This window comes from Muntiacus reevesi, chromosome 2, assembly GCF_963930625.1.
Source record: "Muntiacus reevesi chromosome 2, mMunRee1.1, whole genome shotgun sequence".
Classification (NCBI taxonomy): domain Eukaryota; kingdom Metazoa; phylum Chordata; class Mammalia; order Artiodactyla; family Cervidae; genus Muntiacus; species Muntiacus reevesi.
Genome location: NC_089250.1, coordinates 263,097,518 through 263,114,189, shown reverse-complemented (window position 1 = coordinate 263,114,189; position 16,672 = coordinate 263,097,518). Strand labels below are relative to the sequence as shown.

Genomic DNA, 16,672 nt, shown 5'->3' with positions numbered 1-16,672 from the left:
GAGCCACTTGGAGATGCTTTCTAGGCAGAGAGCACTGGCTGCTGAGCCCTTTGGTTTCCAAATCCTTGAACTCTGTTGGCACTGGGAGATAAGAAGCTGGCCCACCTCACTGAAGGTTAAAAATGCCAGCACTCCCCAGAACATACATGAGCGAAGCGTGTGAGAATAAGGCTGGGAGAGCCTTTGTGATTCCAAGGCAGTATCTCCTCCTTCGATACATGAGGAAACTGAAGCCAAGAGGAGGGCAAGCCTGGGCCAGCAGCCAGCACATGATGGTCCAGAATCCTGCCCACCCTCCAGCCCAACACCAGGCCAGGAACTCCGGGACTGATACCCGGCCCCGGCTCTCACCAGCTCCTTCTTCCAGCCCATGAAGAAACAGTACAGCCCTGGTGCCCACCTGTGCCCTGTCCAGGGCAGTTTTATTGGTGCCACTGGTACAAAGCCTTGCCCAATAACCCCAAGCCTTTGCCTCCCCCCTTTCTAAGAAGGAAGCTGGATCCTCGGCCTGGCCTCCTAGGAAACAGCACATTTGGTCTGATTTGGCTGCAACACACATGTGACACTCTGGGCACAGATCTGTGTACAAGTCTCTGTCCAGCTCCAGGGAGCAGGAGAGAGTGGAGGCCAGGTTGGTGGGTGGGAGCTGGGTGGAGCCCCAACTGGTTGTAGAGATGTATGGGCAAGGTGAGCAGGCCCCAGGTGCACCTCAGCTCCAGTGCCCACTGGTGTGGCTGAAGCTCAGGGCTGAGGGGCCGTAAAATCAGAGATCCTGAGAGAGAAGCCCGAAGGCCAAAGTAAGTGGAGCACGCCAGGGCAGGCGCCCAGGGGTGGTTTCAGAGAGGGTAGTGTGGATGCACACACACAGCCCAGGGTTGGGAGACAATGTGCAAGGGGCCTTTGGTGAGTGCGGGGCTATGCCTCCCTTCCTTTCAGATCTGCATGCCTGAGCCCCTGGCCTCCTGAAGCTGAAGAAACACACCTAAGGGTGGGGTGGGGATGGGGGGAGGCTGGGAAGGAAACTCAGCTGGAAGTGGTTTAGGCCTCAGAGCCCACATCCTGTGGGAGGGTCTAGCGAGGGGCCTGGTGTCTGTCGCAGTCCTCGGCACCGCTGGAGTGACAGTCCTCTAGGGGCAGAGATGGTCAACATCCTCCCAGGGAGAAGGTGGCCCAGAGGCGAGGAAGCGGGGTCAGTCCTGCCGCATCCAGGATCAGGAGGCCTCCGGCGAGCGCCGTCCCCCCTCCTCCTCCATCAGCAGCAGGCGGCGCCGGCCAGCCTCGTAGTCGGCCTCGTCCACGCTGACCAGCAGGCGGACGGCCTCCCGGCCCACCGCCTCGCGCAGCGCCTCAGTCAGGAACACGCCCCGCAGGGCCTGCAGCAGGGCACCGCTCAGGTAGTCGCCCCAGAAGGCGTCCAGGTAGGAGAGCTCAGAGAACTTGATGTCACACACCACGGAGCCCAGGTCCCGGGAGCGCAGCACCGCGGTGGCCTGCCCAAACACATCCAACTGCCGGGCCAGCGCTTGGGGCCGCCGTGAGGCCACGCCCTGCTCCAAGGCTGGCCCGTGCTCACAGTACTCTGCTCTCACCCTGAGCCGGATGTCTGCGGAGAAGGAGGGGCTGGTCAGGGAGGGGCCAACACCCAGCAAGGGGACCGCCACCCACCCTCCCTTCCCCACTGCCCCTCAGCGTGAGTTGCACTGCACCAGCCCCACATCCTTCCTCCTTCCAGTAACCACACCCAAGTACGGCTGACACCCTCACTCGGCTTGTCTCTTGTGGTCTGACTTGTTACCTCCTGACCTGCTGGCCCTGTGCTTCCCCTCACGTGCCCCACTCCAGCCTCACCACCCTCCATGCTCCTCCCTGCAACACCTGGCAGCTTCCGCCTGGCCCTGGCCCTCCCGTCCTCCAGCTAGGGATGGTCTCTCCCCAGTGTCTGCAGAACTTACTCTCTCATTTCCTTCAGATTCAAATGCCGCCTTCCCAATGATCCTACTCTGACCATCCAATTTACCATCGCCCCCAGGGCTCTACACTTCCCAGGCCCCATTCCATTTCTGCTCCATTTCTTCCCCCGGCACTTAGCATCTTCTAACCCACCCCGAGCTTTTATTCACTGGCAAGCTAATCACCTATCTCTCCACAGTGTGAGCTCCCTGAAGGGACTTTTGTTTCTTGTTCACTTGTACAGGTAGTCCCGTGGCATGTGGTAGGTACTCAATACCCATTTGTGAAAGAACCAATGCATGAATGAATGGATTGGCTTTTAGGTAACCAGCCGTCCCCCTCTTCTGCTCCGAAACAGTGAGAGTCATGTGGGGCCAACCATATCCTCAGTCCCCCACCCACCAGGAAGGCACCAGGCCCAGGAGACTCAAGGCTGAACTGGGCTGGTTCTACTGGAAGCAGGTGCTCTCATTCCATAAAGGCTGCCCAGAAGGTGGGCTCTGAGCCCAGGGCTGCTGGGGGCTGTTCTGCCACCAGGAGCGGGGAGAATGAAACCTACACAAGGCCAGGCGCAGACAGGAAAAGACTCCTGAATTCATCAGGTGTGCGTGGAGCACCTGGATTTTCAGCTCTGATCAATTTCCTTTCTGCTTAAGCCAGTCTGAGGTGTGTCTGTCACTTATAACCCTGTCCACATCTACCCAAATGAGGTGGCAGCTCTGGGCAGGGGGTGGGACATGAGACTTCCAAGGCCATCCCTGTAAATGTGACCTCAGGCGTATCACTTCCACTCAGTTCAGTGGGATGACTGAACTCCCACCTGTGAATCTGACTGCTGACTACTGATGCTCACAGCATGGGCTGCCCTGAGGACAGCTTACAGACTTCCAGCTTACAGCTGAAAATGACAAGCAGCACTCATATAAACTCATTTAATCCTCAAACGACCCTGTGAAGCAGGCCCTAGTAGCACCCCAATGTACAGATACAGAAATGAAGGCAGATGAGGAAAAGGGGACAACAGAGGATGAGACGGTGGGATGGCATCACTTACTTCATGGACATGAGTTTGAGCAAACTCCGGGAGACGGTGAAGAACAGGGAAGCCTGGCCTGCTGCAGTTCATGGGGTCTCAAAGAGTCAGACATGACTTAGCGATTGAACAACAAATGAAAGCAAGGAGAAGTGATCCGTCCAAGGTCCCACGGGCAGGGGATGGCAGTGCGTAACAGCGTGAGGGTCAGAGGGCAGTGACCCTCCCATGCCCCAGACAGCAGCTTCAGGTCAATGGAGCTGATCCCAACCCAAGAGCCTTCAGGCACTAGCTATGTGACCTGGAATGAGTCACCACCTCTCTTGAGCCCAGGGTCTTGCCTAAACCAGGGGAATGTCCCTCCTGGGGAGAGTTCAGATGACTGTCCACCAGTGGGTGCTACAGAATAGCAGCCACCAGCAACTCAGATGAGGGGGAACGTTCACCCTCTTTGACAGAGGAGGCTGCTGAAGCTCTGGGAGGGGAGTGTCAGGCCCCTGACTCCTTTCACCTTTCAAAGACTGTGTCAGCCGCAGAGCAGAAAGCAGCAGGCAGGTCCCCGCTTCCCCAGGCAACTTCTCAGCACCACCCACTTCCTCCTCCCACCCCAAACCCCAAACACTTCCTCTTTCTGCCTTGAGGGGAAGCTCACCCTCTCTGCTCGAGGCCCAGGAAAACCTGCTCAGCCTCGGGCCCCAGGACTTCCCACGACACTCAGGACTGGCTCCCTCCATCCTAGGATCAGACAAGACCTCTGGGCCCACATCCTTAATGCCTCTGAGTGTCTGACCAGGCCCTCAACAGGCGTGAGCTGGGAAGCAGGGGACTAGGGGGAGCAGCACCTGTCCAAGGCCACACGGGGGTGCTCAGCAGCAGAGGCACAGAGCCAGGTGGCGGAGAATGACAGACCTTGAGGCGAGTCCCGGCTCTGCCACTCTCTAGCTGTGGGGCCTTGGGCATGTGACCTCACCTCTCTGAGCCTCAGTTTCCCCATCTGAAAAACATAAACAGACAAACAAGAGGTCCCTGCTGCACGATGGGGTCATGAGGATCAAATTAGGCAACGCATGAAGCATTCGACCCAGAGCCTAGGCATAGAAGGCACCCCAAAAACAGGAACTGTGATTTCGACACTCCCCTCTCTACCCCACGGCCCCTGCCTAGGCCTTGCGCCCTCTCACCTGGGCCCAAGCCAATGTCCTCCCTCGTCTCCTCCTTCAATCCCAGCTCCATCCTCCCATACCCTATCCTCAGTCACAAGGGAAGTGCTCCCAGCACAAGCCTCACTCACAGAATGACCTGGCCATCTCTTCTGCCCAGAATGCCCCTCAGCCACCAAGGCCTGGCTCACCTGCACCGGGGCCTGCGGCCGCCCAGCTAGTATTTCTCCTCAGCACAGCTGGCTACCAGACCTGTGGCGGAGCCTGTCTACTCACACAGCCCACCGGGCATGGTGGGGGTGGAAGGAGGACTGGACCAGGGGGACCCGCACGTCCCATCCATTCTTCCATTTGACAGATATTTACTAAGTGCCAGGAGCGCTAGAGAGACACAAGTGGGACTGGAAGACCTGTAAGCCGCAACCAAGGAGCACTCTGTGTGGGTCACACCCTGTGTGCTGGGCTGTGATCCGTCACGTCTGACTCTTCACGACCCCATTAACCATAGCCCGCCAGCCTCCTCAGTCCATGAAATTTTCCAGGCAAGAATACTGCAGCAGATTGCCATTTCTACTCCAGGGGATTTTCCCAACCCAGGGATCGAACCCGCATCTCTTGCGTCTCCTGTACTGCCTGGCAGATTCTTTACCACTGCACCACCTGGGAAGCCTACAGCACACAGGTGACACTTAGTACTTACTGCACCAAGTACTCATTCACACCTGTTGACCCTTTTGATGATGCCTGCAACCTTATGAGGCTGTGCTGCTGTCCCCTTTTTGTAGATGAGGAATCTAAGGCAGAAAGGGTGAGTCACCTGCCCCAGGCCACAGAGGCAGGAAATGGCAGAGTTGGAATTCCAACCTAGACGCTTACCTCCAGAGCCCAAGCTCTCAACAATCCCTAAACTGTGTGCTGCCTCTCACACAACCATACTCAGAAGTCTATAATTAAAAGACATTCCAAGGATCAGGAGAGAAAATTATAGAGCGCGAGTTGTAATTTAGATCAAAATGATCAGAGACAACCTCTCCAGGAAATGACATTGGAGGTGCAATGTGAAGGAGGACAAGGAGGTCGAGGCAAGCAAGCGGTGAAGAGAGAACAGCGACTCTCCCAGAAGACAGATCAGTGTTTGTCAAAGCCCAAAGTCAGAGCATGAACTCAGGGCACTCACAAGTCGGGGGCCAGCATGGCCAGGTCATACTGGAGAAGGGCACAAGGGGACACCTAGAGGGCCCGGACTGACCGCGCCCTGGCAGGCCGGGGAGGCGGTAAGTCTGGGGTCTTCCGAGCTGACTGCACGTCTCCGCACCTCAGTGGCCTCCTCCATAAAACCGCCTCACCCAGCATCTGTTCTCATGGGGCCACTGTGAGGATGACAAGGCTGGATGCAGGTAAAGGGCAGACTGAGGTCAGTGCCTGGCAGGTAATGAGTCCTCTGCAAGCAGCAGGAAGGAAGCGGCCTCAGGACACCGAGCAGCAGGGGGGTCAGGAACAGAGCCAAGGAGCACTTGGGGAATGCGGGCGGCAGCTGAATAGCCAGGAACACCGAGTTTTTGTCTGCAGTCCCTCTCCACTGGTAGGAAATGCTGCCTGCCCCCAGGGTGGAGGCCGGTGCCAGGTTTTCTTGGAGAAGAGAGCTGCTCCTGCCTTCTGCACTCAGGTGGGCGCCAGCACCCCCTTGGCTCCCCTACCCCATACCTCATCAGTCTCTCTCCCGGGGCAGAATGGGCCCCAGAGGGGAATCAGGGACGGTCTGAGGGACACAGGCCCCGGAGAGCAGGTGCGCCACCACGCACGCCAGACCCTGTGCTGCATGTGGCTGGAGGCCAGGGACGACTCTCACTCAGGTCTCCCCTCTGGGAGTTACTAACAGGAAAGGCTGGGGAGCAACAGGATGGGTGCCCAGTGAAGAGCAGCCGCCAGCCAGCACTAAGGGACAGACTCTGCTCCCCAAATGCCAGCACCTCCTCTGGACAACAGCTCGCCCTGCCTCGGCTCCAGGTTCTTCCCCAAGGCATAGGCAAAAGTCCTTCAACTTGTCCTGGACTAATGGACAGGGAGGGACAGTGAGTACACTCGGCCACCGAGGCAGAAACAACTGCTGCCTGCTTCCTGAATGAAGAGCGCACCACACCTAGGAAGTGCGCTTGAAAAAAAAAAAAAGAGACTTCCCTGGCGGCCCAATGGTTAGGGATTCACTGCTGAGGGGCGGGGGGGGGGAGGGCAGGGGTTTGATCCCTGGGCAGGGAACTAAGATCCTGCAAGCCGCACAGCACAGCCAAAAATTTTTTTAAAAAAACATCAAACCAGAATCTGATCAGGTCTCTCCAAGCCCAACTATCAATTTTTAGGAAAAACAGACAACAGAGGAACATGGTCAGTCAACCCTACTGCAGAATGTAATCGGCAAAATCCAGTCTTTGGGAAACACAACCACACAACTCCCTTCAACATATACAATGCAAGGCGGGTGGGGGAGAAACAAGACGGGGGTTGGGGGAGTGGACCCAATAAGATTAGAAGAGACTCAAAAGCACCAATATTTAGACAAATTAGACATTTAGGCACCGAGAAGACATTTGAGAGTAAGAAGTTACTGGTTTTTTCTTTCTGAGTTTTATTTTTTTTGGCAGGGGGAAGGTGGGGGGCAGGTGCTGAGCTGCACAGGTTGCAGGATCTTAGTTTCCTGACCAGGTATTGAACCTGGGCCACCGCAGAGAAAGCACCAAGTCTGAGTCCTAACCACTGAACCACCAAGGAACTCAATTCTTATCTTCTCGAGATACACACTGAAAAATCTACCCATGAAACAACAGGACACCTGGAACTGACTCCAAAACAACGTGGCTAATGAAATCATGACCTGAGAGTGGCAGGGGTTGGGTGCTGGGGAGCCGAGGGTCGAGGTTCTCAATGCTAGTCTGTCTGCCTCCGTTTCTTATCCAGAAACAGATGGGGGGAGGAGCAAACAGTTGGGGTGGGGGGTGGGAGGGAAGCAAAGCTCAGCCTGTCATTCAAGCCCTGCAATTGCTTCCCATCATTTAAAAGACGCAAAGCCCTGGCCTGAGGCTCACGGGCTCTGCAGGACAGGACCCTGGCCACTCTCCTGCCCTGGCCTCCTGACCGCCCCTGCACACCCCCCTGCTCCAGGCTCACCAGCTTCCACTCCACCACTGACATGTCCCCACTCGGGTCTCTGCTCCCGCTGTCCCCTCAGTCTGAAACACCCTTCCTCAGCCATTCACATCCTCCTACCTCTCTCCCTGTCTTCTGAGAGGCATTCCTAGACCACCCTACCCTGAAAATCCACCTAGAACTGCATTTTCCATCATTCTCTGCGCCCTGCCCCTGCTGGTTTCTCTCCACAGCTGATATCGTCAGTCTCTCTTTTCCTTCTCTTAGCTTTCTCCTCCCACCAGAATACAAGCCCCATGAGGGCAGGGCCTCCCGTCCCGTCTGTGGGATGTGATCACACAGTCAGTGCTCTATAAACACGTGTGGGACAACCAAATGGACAAACCCAAGCTTTTGCCCAGCCCGCCCACTCCACACAATGGCGGATGACATCTCTACCTCAGGGGCCATCTTGAGGACTCAAGGTCCAGAAGCAGCACACTCAGCACAGAGCACAGTGGATGCCTGAGAGGGATGAGGAAACTCAGAGGTCCCGTGTCTGAGTCCAGGATCCCCCAGGGCCCATTCCTCACACTCTGGGGCCCTCAGGAGTTCAGTTTGATTCTATCCCTCAGCGGAGTGCAGTTGACTGGGGGGGTCCAACCCCATGGGTAGCACAGGTGAGGAGGGGCCCCCCTTCCTCAGGTCTGGAGGAGCCTCCTTCCAACCCTAGGACTAAGCCATCTCCATTTTCAGGGGAGAAAACCTGGGCCCCACAGGGGAGAGCCTCACGCCAGCCCCACCCGGCCTGGTGAGTCAGCAGTCAGACCTGCTCACTCATCCCCACATCAGGAACCGGCCACACCCAGGCTAACCACCTCCCCACCCTCAGCTGAGACGCTGAAGCCTGCTGGACCCCTCCCTGGCCTCAGCTTGGCCTGCTCCCCCGGGAGGCAGAGGTTCTCCGGGCCCCCAGCCAGAAGGGGCCCTAATACCACCTGACTAGGGAAGAGTCACACCAAGCAGCCACCCCCTCGAGTGGGGGCTGTCTGCGGTCACAGCTGGTACTACTGGTCTGCTCCTCCCGACAGCACCCAGGACAGGTATCTGCAGCCTCAGCTATGGAGCGGCTTTGGTGCCCAGGGCCTGGGGGGCCGAAATGGGCACTGGGAAGAGGCAGAGCATGCGCTCTGAGGGGTGGAGACTCTGCAGGTGAGGAGGAAGGTCCCCCAGGAGGCTGAGGTCTCCTGGGGAATGCAGAGCTGCTGCCACTCCCCCTCAATCTTCCCGCCTGTGATCCCACCCCCACCCAGTCCAGCCTGAGGCTCTCACTAGCTGATACCCTCTGTGACCAAGCCTTGTCCCACTCAGAGGAAGGGGTACCAGAGCGGCGTGTGGGAGTGTGAGAGAGTGAGTCCTCCCCTTGCGACCAGTGAGAACTTTCCAACAGGAAGGTCTTCATGAGTCTGCACAGCAGAGGCCCTACCCCAGCCAACCCAACCCGCCTGCAGGTCCAGTCAGCCCTGTGGTTTATTTCCGTAGGCTCCCCTACTTCTCGCCTCTCCCACGCCACTACCCCAGGCCAGACCCCAGCCCCATCCGTGTTAGACCTGAAGCCCCTCCACTCAGGTGCCTGCTTCCACTCTGTTGCATTTACTTCCCATGCACCTGACAGAGCATGTGCTACCTGTCCAACACTGTTCTAAGCACTGTGCAAAGTGTAACTCGTTTACTGACTGATTTTCTAGATGGAATCAGAGTTCACTTCACTGCCATGCTAAAAGAAAAAATCCCTTGGAAAAACTTGACCTCTAGTATAAAGTCTAACTCCCATCTGTTCTGAGGCCTGCCAGGCCCAACCTCTCAGGCTCTGCCTGGCTCTTCCAAAAAAAAATGAAAATGAAGGTAAGGGGTTGTCAGGAAAGGCCTCCTGGAGAAGGCTCCACACAACATAATCCTTCGACTATGGGTGGGAGGTAGACCACCAAGACAGCCACAGAAAGGGCAAGAATTTTGCTGTGCTGAACAGGTGCCCGAGCTGCCGCCCGCCCCCGGGTGTCAGACGGGGGGCTGCTTCACCCCCTCCAGCTCTCCACTGCACATGCGCGCCCCGGGGCACATAGACACCTACCACAGGTCACTTTGCCTTCTGAGGTGGGCCGGGCTGGCTCCTGCGGCTGCTGGGGGGCGGTGGTACCCCCCCTCTGCCGCCGTCTGGCCCCACCACTGGGACGGCCCCGACTCCGCCGCTGCCGCTTTGTTGGGGGAGAACCTGAGGAGAGAAAGATGAGGTAGGCTGAGGACCAGATGACAGGTGGAGCACCAAGATGGGAGCCCAAGGAAGCACTCAACTCTGGACTCTGGACTGGGAGACCCTGGGTGAGCCCCTCTGCTTCCTGGGCCAGAAGATGGAGAGTACGGACAAGTGAGCATCATGTAGGACAGGTGAGCACGCCCCACCTGGCAGTTCAACCCTCAGGTATGACTCTAGAGAAACCCTGACTACTCACACCAGGAAACAGGCAGGACAACAGCTGCAGGAGCCTGGAGCTTTGTTTATAGGTTATAACCATGTGAACCTGAACACAATGTAAATGTCTGACAAAAAGTGCATACAGCAGTTTCCAAATAGATTGCTTAGTGAAAGAAAGCAAGTATCTACGGTTTGCTACATTCTGTATAAAAAAGGAGAGGAAATAAGAATATATACATATTTGCTATTTCTGCAAGATGAAATACCATAAGGCTATACGGGAAATGAAATTGATTATCTACTGGGAGGGAAAGAGACAACAAAAGAAATGATACTTCTAAGAACATCTTTTCTGCATACTTTAGATTTGACTTTGGAATCTCGTAACTGTTTTATGACATACTCAAAAAATTAAGGAGGCAAAATAAAGCATAAAATTAAACAGAAACAAATGAATCTACACATGTATAGAATAGGTAACACACAGCAGGAGAAAAGGATCTTAAGTAACTAGGAAGAATATTCTGACCATGAACTCTTAGTAGGGTATACTCTGAAAGCAATTAAAAATCACACACAAAAAATCTTGTTTCATTCAATAGACATGGTTAGCACTTTGTAAGTTTGAAATTGTTTTATTATTGTTGTAAAATAAAGCAAATAAGTCCATGTCTTAATGTTACCAAAACCAATTCAGCATAAGATAAAAACGTTCTTGTAAGGACTTCCCTGGCAGTCCGGTGGTTAGGACTCTGCGATTTCACTGCCAATGATGCAGGTTCAATTCCTAGTCAGGGAACTAAAATCCCCAGAAGCCCGGGCAGTGCAGTCAGGAAAACAAAACAAAACAAAAAAAGGTCCTTGTAATGTTAATTTTGAACTGAAAATACTAACGTGAATTTTTATTTAAAGTCACAGTTTCTAGTTTGGTTCATTGTAAGAGCCTAGAAACAATGCGCCTACTCAGCCCCTGAATCTTGGAATCTAAATACCACTGCCTCTAAGAGAAGCCAGGCTTCTGCAAACAGTTGATTCCAGGGCTGGGGAAGGAAAATTCGAGGGAACCCAGGACATCCTGCAGTCCTACCTACAAAGCAAGAAGCACTCAAAGAATGAGGCAGACACATCAAAAAGACACAGGAGCTAGCCAATTTGAACATCAGCAAGAATAACTGATTCTAACATATTAAACACAAGAATACATGAATCCATGGTGACTCTCCTCACTTAAAAAAGAGAGGGAGGGATGGATGGAAGCAAAGAGAAAAGTAAAACTTCTCTTGAGAAAATGCCAGGTAACAGACACAGAAGAGAATCCGAAAATCATCACTGTGAGAACACCAAGATAACAACTGGTTCAGGCAAAGATTTCCAATGGCTGCTAAACCCACTGGGGATGCTGCTGGGGAACAGGACAGGTGAAAATGTCATCCCACAGACTATCTACTAACCACGAAGGGAAAAACACCTCTGTACAAAGGGTAAATACAGCAGATAAACAGGTGAACAAACTTGCTCGCTCACAACAGGAAAACCAGGCCTCCTCATGTGCTCCAATGTGAAGCTGACGGCATCAACCAAGGAAAATCCTGGCCAAATCCACATAACCTGAATCTAACAAACTCTCTAAACATCATTCCCAAAATACAGAGGACAGAGAGGTAAGTTAAAAGATACTCTCAGGAAATCATCAGACACATCCAGAAACAATCAGGACACCAAAAAACAAGCGGTCTGGTCAATGTCATGGGGAACTAAAGAAATCGGTACACTGTGACAGGGGTGGGGGGGTTCTATACTAGAGATTAAGGTGACTAATAACTGAGTGCACAGCAACACATCTATGAGTGGATCCTGAAAGTCCAGACAGTATTGAGAAGATCTGAAACACGATCATTAGGATATCAGAGGATTAGTGCTCATGCCCTCTCTCAGGTATGATAATGGTCTTGAAGTGGTATCAGACAATCTCCAGATTCTCAGGAGATGCCTGCTAATTTAGGGGTAAAGTGTCCTGATGCCTATAATTTACTTTCAAAGAGTTCAATAAAAAACCCCAGAGTTACATACACACACACACACACATAAAACAAAACTGGCAAAACGTTAAAATTACTGAATCGAGGTGAAAGATATGAACAAGTTCACTGTACTAATCTTTCAACTTCTCTGTATGTTTGAAATTACATTTGAATGATTAAAATCTCGGGAGAGAGGAGGAGAATAAATAAATTCACTGCCACGGCAATGTAACAAAACCAGTTAGAAACCCAATGTGAATAAATCTCAGAAACACATCCAATAAAGACAGCCATGTGAAGGATAACACCTACAATGTGATGCTATTTAAATGACATAAAAACACAAGAAACAATTGCACAGGTTGCTTCTGGACCCAGGCTTTGGGAGCAATAAACACACAAACACAAAGCAAAAATGAGACCGAATTGGGACTTCCCTGGTGGTCCACTGGCTAACAATCCGTCTGGCAATGTAGGGGACAGTGCTTCAATCCCTGATCTGGGAAGATCCCACAGGCCTTGAGGCAACTAAGCCCATGCACCACAACTATTGAGACTGTGCTCTAGAGCCCGTGAGCTGCACCCACTGAAGCCCATGCGTCCTGGAGTCCACGCTCTGCAACAAGAGAAGCCACTGCAATGAGAAGCTACACACCCCAATTAGAGAGTAGTCCGCACTTGCCACTACTAGAGAAGGCCCAAGTGCAGCAATGAGGACCAAGCACAACCAAAAATAAAATAAATATATACATTTAAAAGAAAGACAGACAAAATCACCCCTCAGCCTCCTTTCTTGATGGGTCAGGATGAGGTGAGTTCAGAAGGGCCAGAGAGGGACAACTCACCTGTCTCCCACTGACCCTGCTCGGCATTCGATGAACTGCTTGACTGGCGTCGGCGCCGGCAGCTGCCCTCCATCCTCCTCGAAGAAGAGTTGGTCGAGCCATAGCTGTAGCGCTCTGGAGACACTGGGGATGGGGCAAGGGATAGAAAAAAGTATTCAAAACCTCCAGCCTCTCCCAGGCCCAGCCTCCAATTCTCACCCCTCCCCCCAAAGATGAAAGCCTGCCCCACAGGGTGCCTGAGTTCCCCAGAGGTCAAAGCCCAGCCAGCCACTCCTCAAACACCTCCAGACCAGTAACTGCCTCCCAGGATAGAAGACTCATCACCTTCTGGGGCCACCCAATCCACGTCTACAGCAGCACCAACTGTCAGAGCTATTCTGTAAGCTGAGTTACGGTCAGGATTCAGGCAATGCTGCCTACGCACTCCCCACCCCCAACCACCCTGGGTCTCCCTGAGGCCCCAAGGAGTAGGCAGGCCCCTGCAAGCTCCCCAAATCTTCTCTTCCAGTGCCTGACCTCCAGACACATTTTTCCCAAAGTGCTGTCAGTTCTGCCTTAAGGATACCCTTCTCCTGGTTATCCAAACCCCATGGGCTTACCCTGGACAGGGAAGCTCACAAATGCCCTCCCCAAACTAGCCACAGCACCTCTAATAACCCAGCCAAGGGCTCAACAGCTCACAGCCTCAGCACACAAGGGGCTCCTCACCTGCTCGGGACTGCTCTAGGAGTCCTTCCAAGGGTTAAGGGCATTAACTCTAGAGATAAACTAGCAGGATTTGAATCCTAGCTCCCACTTTCTAGCTATGTTATCTGCAAGCTCCTGTGTGACACCGCTTCTCACCTACTCTCTGCCCTTACTTCGATCTCTGCTCCTGACACATTGGCCTCTGATAGTGCCAAACTCAGTCCTACCTGAGGACTAGACAGTCTGTTTTTCCCTATTCCTGGAATGTTTTCCTCTTGAGATCTAGACACTCGGGCAGTACAGCAGCCTCAGTTCAAATATCACCTTCTCAGAAAGGACTTAACTGGTTATAAAAACTTAAGGGGGCCGCCTTTCACTCTGAAACACTTCCTACTCTCTCTGCTTCACTACTCTGTTTCAGTCTTTTCATAACCACATCTAAAAGTAAATCATTCAAATAAAATCATCTTCATATACTAAAATAACAATAATAATAAGTCATTCATTGTCTCATAGTCTGAAATCATTTAGTCACTGGTCACGTCCAACTCTTGTGCGACCCTGTGGACTGTGGCCCTTCAGGCTTCTCTGTCCATGGGATTCCCCAAGCAAGAATACTAAAGTGGGTTGCCATTTCCTTCTTCAAGGGATATTCCTGAGCCAGGAATATCGAACCTGTGTCTCCTGCATTGGCAGGCGGATTCTTTACCACTGAGCCACCAGGGAAGCCCTCTATAGTCTGATACCCCCACTAAATGAAAGTCTCAGGGAACAAACACTTTGTCAGTCTCATCAAGCTGTACCTCCTGTTCCCTATTTCCCAGGAACACACAGGATTCAACATGTGGGCAAGCTGCTTAACTTCTCCGAACCTACTGTGCTTTCTCTGTACATTGGGGACAGTGAGAGGACTTCCTCTTAGGATTACTGGGGAGGGGAGGTCATAAGGTGATAGTACATATGAAGTACGACTTACTGCTATGCCCGGCATGAAGTAAGCCCTCCATCAACAGTAGCCACAAACATCACTACTGACGTGGCCAAATTTCACAAGCACACCCCTCCCAAAGCCATGCCTCCTCCCTCTTGTGTTTCTCATTGATACCCTGGGGGGAGGAAAGACTGCGAAGAGACACATACTCTCTGATATGGCTCTCTTCATTATCAGGCACCGGGGAGGCCCAGCGAAGGCAAGGCCCTCTCCCCAGCGGAAGTCGATCACCCTCCCATTCCACCATACCTGGCCGACGCCGCTTGCGCGCCAGGTGCGGCAGCAAGTCGTGGCGGGACAGTAGGCGCAGGAGTTGCCCCAGCAGTCTCAAGTTGCTCTCGTCGCACTGCCCGCGGCGCTCCAGCTCCAGCAGCAGCTCCAGGCCACTGCGGGCGTGGGCCAGGCCGCCTGGGGCACCGGGGACCTCGTCCAGCAGAAAGGCTAGCAGCTCCAGCTCGCACTCGGTCAGCTGCCCGCCCACCACCTCGAACATACGATGAAGCGATAGCATCCCGTAGTAGTCCAGACACTCATCCTCCTCCCAGCTCGGGGCCGGGGTCGACCCGGACAGCGCCATACCCGGGGGAGCGGAGCAGAACAATCTCAAAACCAGGGCCTAGAACCCACACAGCGAGCAGGAGGCAGCGGTCAGCGACGCGGGGCCCCAGACCTCAACCCCCGCCAGTGCGCGTCCCTAGCCGCGTCCCGCCGGGCAGGGCCACCCTCACATCCCAGCCCTTGGAGCCTCCCCCTTCTGCCACAAGAGAATGGTATCGCCCGAGGTCCCCTAGTAACAGGTCCAGACGCCAGACCCCGCTCATCCTCCTACCACTCGGACTGGCCAAACCCGAGGGCCCCTCCCTAGGTGGTAATGTTCCGAACAAGCCTCCCACCCGAGCAAGTGACTCGGTCGGAACAAGCCTGGGGGCCCAACGTAGGGCACCCCGCCAATCGCCCTTTGTGGGCAATACTGTCCGGACATGTTCCTTGGCTCCGTCCAGAGGTACTGTCCGATCGGTCACACAGCTCAACCTAAGTGGTACCGCCCGAAAGTGACCCTCTGTCCCCTACAATGAGACCGATCAAAGCCGCCCTTCGCTCCACACAGGTGGCGCTGTCCGAATCCGACCCCCTTGCCCTGGAAGGGCGGTACCTCCCTCTCCCCAGCACCCAAGTGGTCCCGTCTACCCGCCACTAGTCGCTTGTAGGCCTCGCTATAGCCTTACCGAATTCCGGCGTCTCACGACTCCCAAGCGACGGCCGCAGCCACTTGTTTTGGATCTTTCTGGCACCTTCTCTATTATTACGCCTGCGTCACCTCGCTCCTCCTCCTCCGCCCAACTCACGCAGGTGCGACCGCCACGCCCCTTGGGCGCAAGCGCAGAGTGAGCTTCCAAGCCCCTCCCCTGGGCCCGCCCCCAACTGTAGTGTCTGGCAGGCCTGTGCTGCGCCTGCGCAGAGCCAGAGTGGCGCCGCGTCTGGGGTGGAGTTGGTGGTATCCTTTTGCAGGGTCGCTTCGGTCTATGACTCGAGCCCCAGTGTCCTTGTTGCCCCACATCACGACCTGCTGATACTACTCATGTCATGGACTACAACCCCTCCTAATCACGACCTAGAAGCCCACATTAACACTGCTTTCACCTGCCCGTGGCAAAGGATCATAATCACGACCGTCCTGGCTCTGGGTAGTGCCAAGACCCCTTATGATCAGGACTTGGACTTCCCTCCATTAGACTGCCCCTTACTTCTACTGGCAACCTATACCCCATCTGTGCCATCTCGTGATCCTGACTGGAATCCCACCTCATCGAACAGAAATTCCCCTTCTATAAATTCCTTCCTCAATCAAGACCAAGACTCCCCATCTCATTTTAGGAACCAATACCTCCTTCTTGATTGCAATAGGCCCTTATATCTTGATTGCGCACCTCCGAATGGTGTCCGTCATGACTCCCCCATTACAGTCAAAATCCCTTCCAGAAACTCTAACGCCCTGCCCCCATAACCCTTTGAAATCTCTGACCTCCAAGGTCACAGGGAACTCTCAATACCCTCCTCTCTAATCTGCACCTACCAATTTCAGTCTGGCAAAAGCAGGTCTCTATCAAGAGAGTTGGTGTCAAGACTGCATGTCTAAGTACTACCACCCCACCCCCTAACCCTGCGGCAGAGCCCTGGGCGTTGTAGCCATCCTGCCCCCTCCCCACTTGGGTGACTCAAGGTGAGGGCCCTCAAGTGTCTTGGGACGGGTTCCGGGACTGGTTCCCATCCCCTTGGGACTCTTGGGTCCTGCCTGGCACTGACTGTAGCTGTGACCTCGGAAGAGTTCCTTCCCTTCTCTCTTATGGCTCTGCCACCCTATGGACTGTAACCTGCCAGGCTCCTCTGTCAA

The 16,672-nt window shown here is 54.0% G+C and overlaps 1 protein-coding gene across 1 annotated transcript; it reads right to left on the bottom strand.

The window, feature by feature from the left end:
- Positions 1–393: 393 nt before the first annotated feature.
- On the bottom strand, positions 394–15,635 carry DEDD2 (death effector domain containing 2). The gene is made up of 5 exons (XM_065926222.1): positions 15,507–15,635; positions 14,530–14,896; positions 12,603–12,725; positions 9,395–9,535; positions 394–1,603 (listed from the first exon to the last, which is right to left on the bottom strand). The coding sequence occupies exons 2-5, from the start codon at positions 14,855–14,857 to the stop codon at positions 1,212–1,214; spliced, it is 984 nt and encodes a 327-aa protein (XP_065782294.1). The 5' UTR covers positions 14,858–14,896; positions 15,507–15,635; the 3' UTR covers positions 394–1,211.
- Positions 15,636–16,672: the final 1,037 nt, after the last annotated feature.

Coding starts and splice junctions, on each gene's coding strand:
- DEDD2 (XM_065926222.1), bottom strand. CDS start 14,857: ATGGCGCTGTCCGGGTCGACCCCGGCCCCGAGCTGGGAGGAGGATGAG. Junction 9,536..12,602: donor GCAGGGTCAGTGGGAGACAG/GTGAGTTGTCCC, acceptor TTCTCTCCTCAG/GTTCTCCCCCAACAAAGCGG. Junction 1,604..9,394: donor AGAAGGCAAAGTGACCTGTG/GTAGGTGTCTAT, acceptor CCTTCTCCGCAG/ACATCCGGCTCAGGGTGAGA.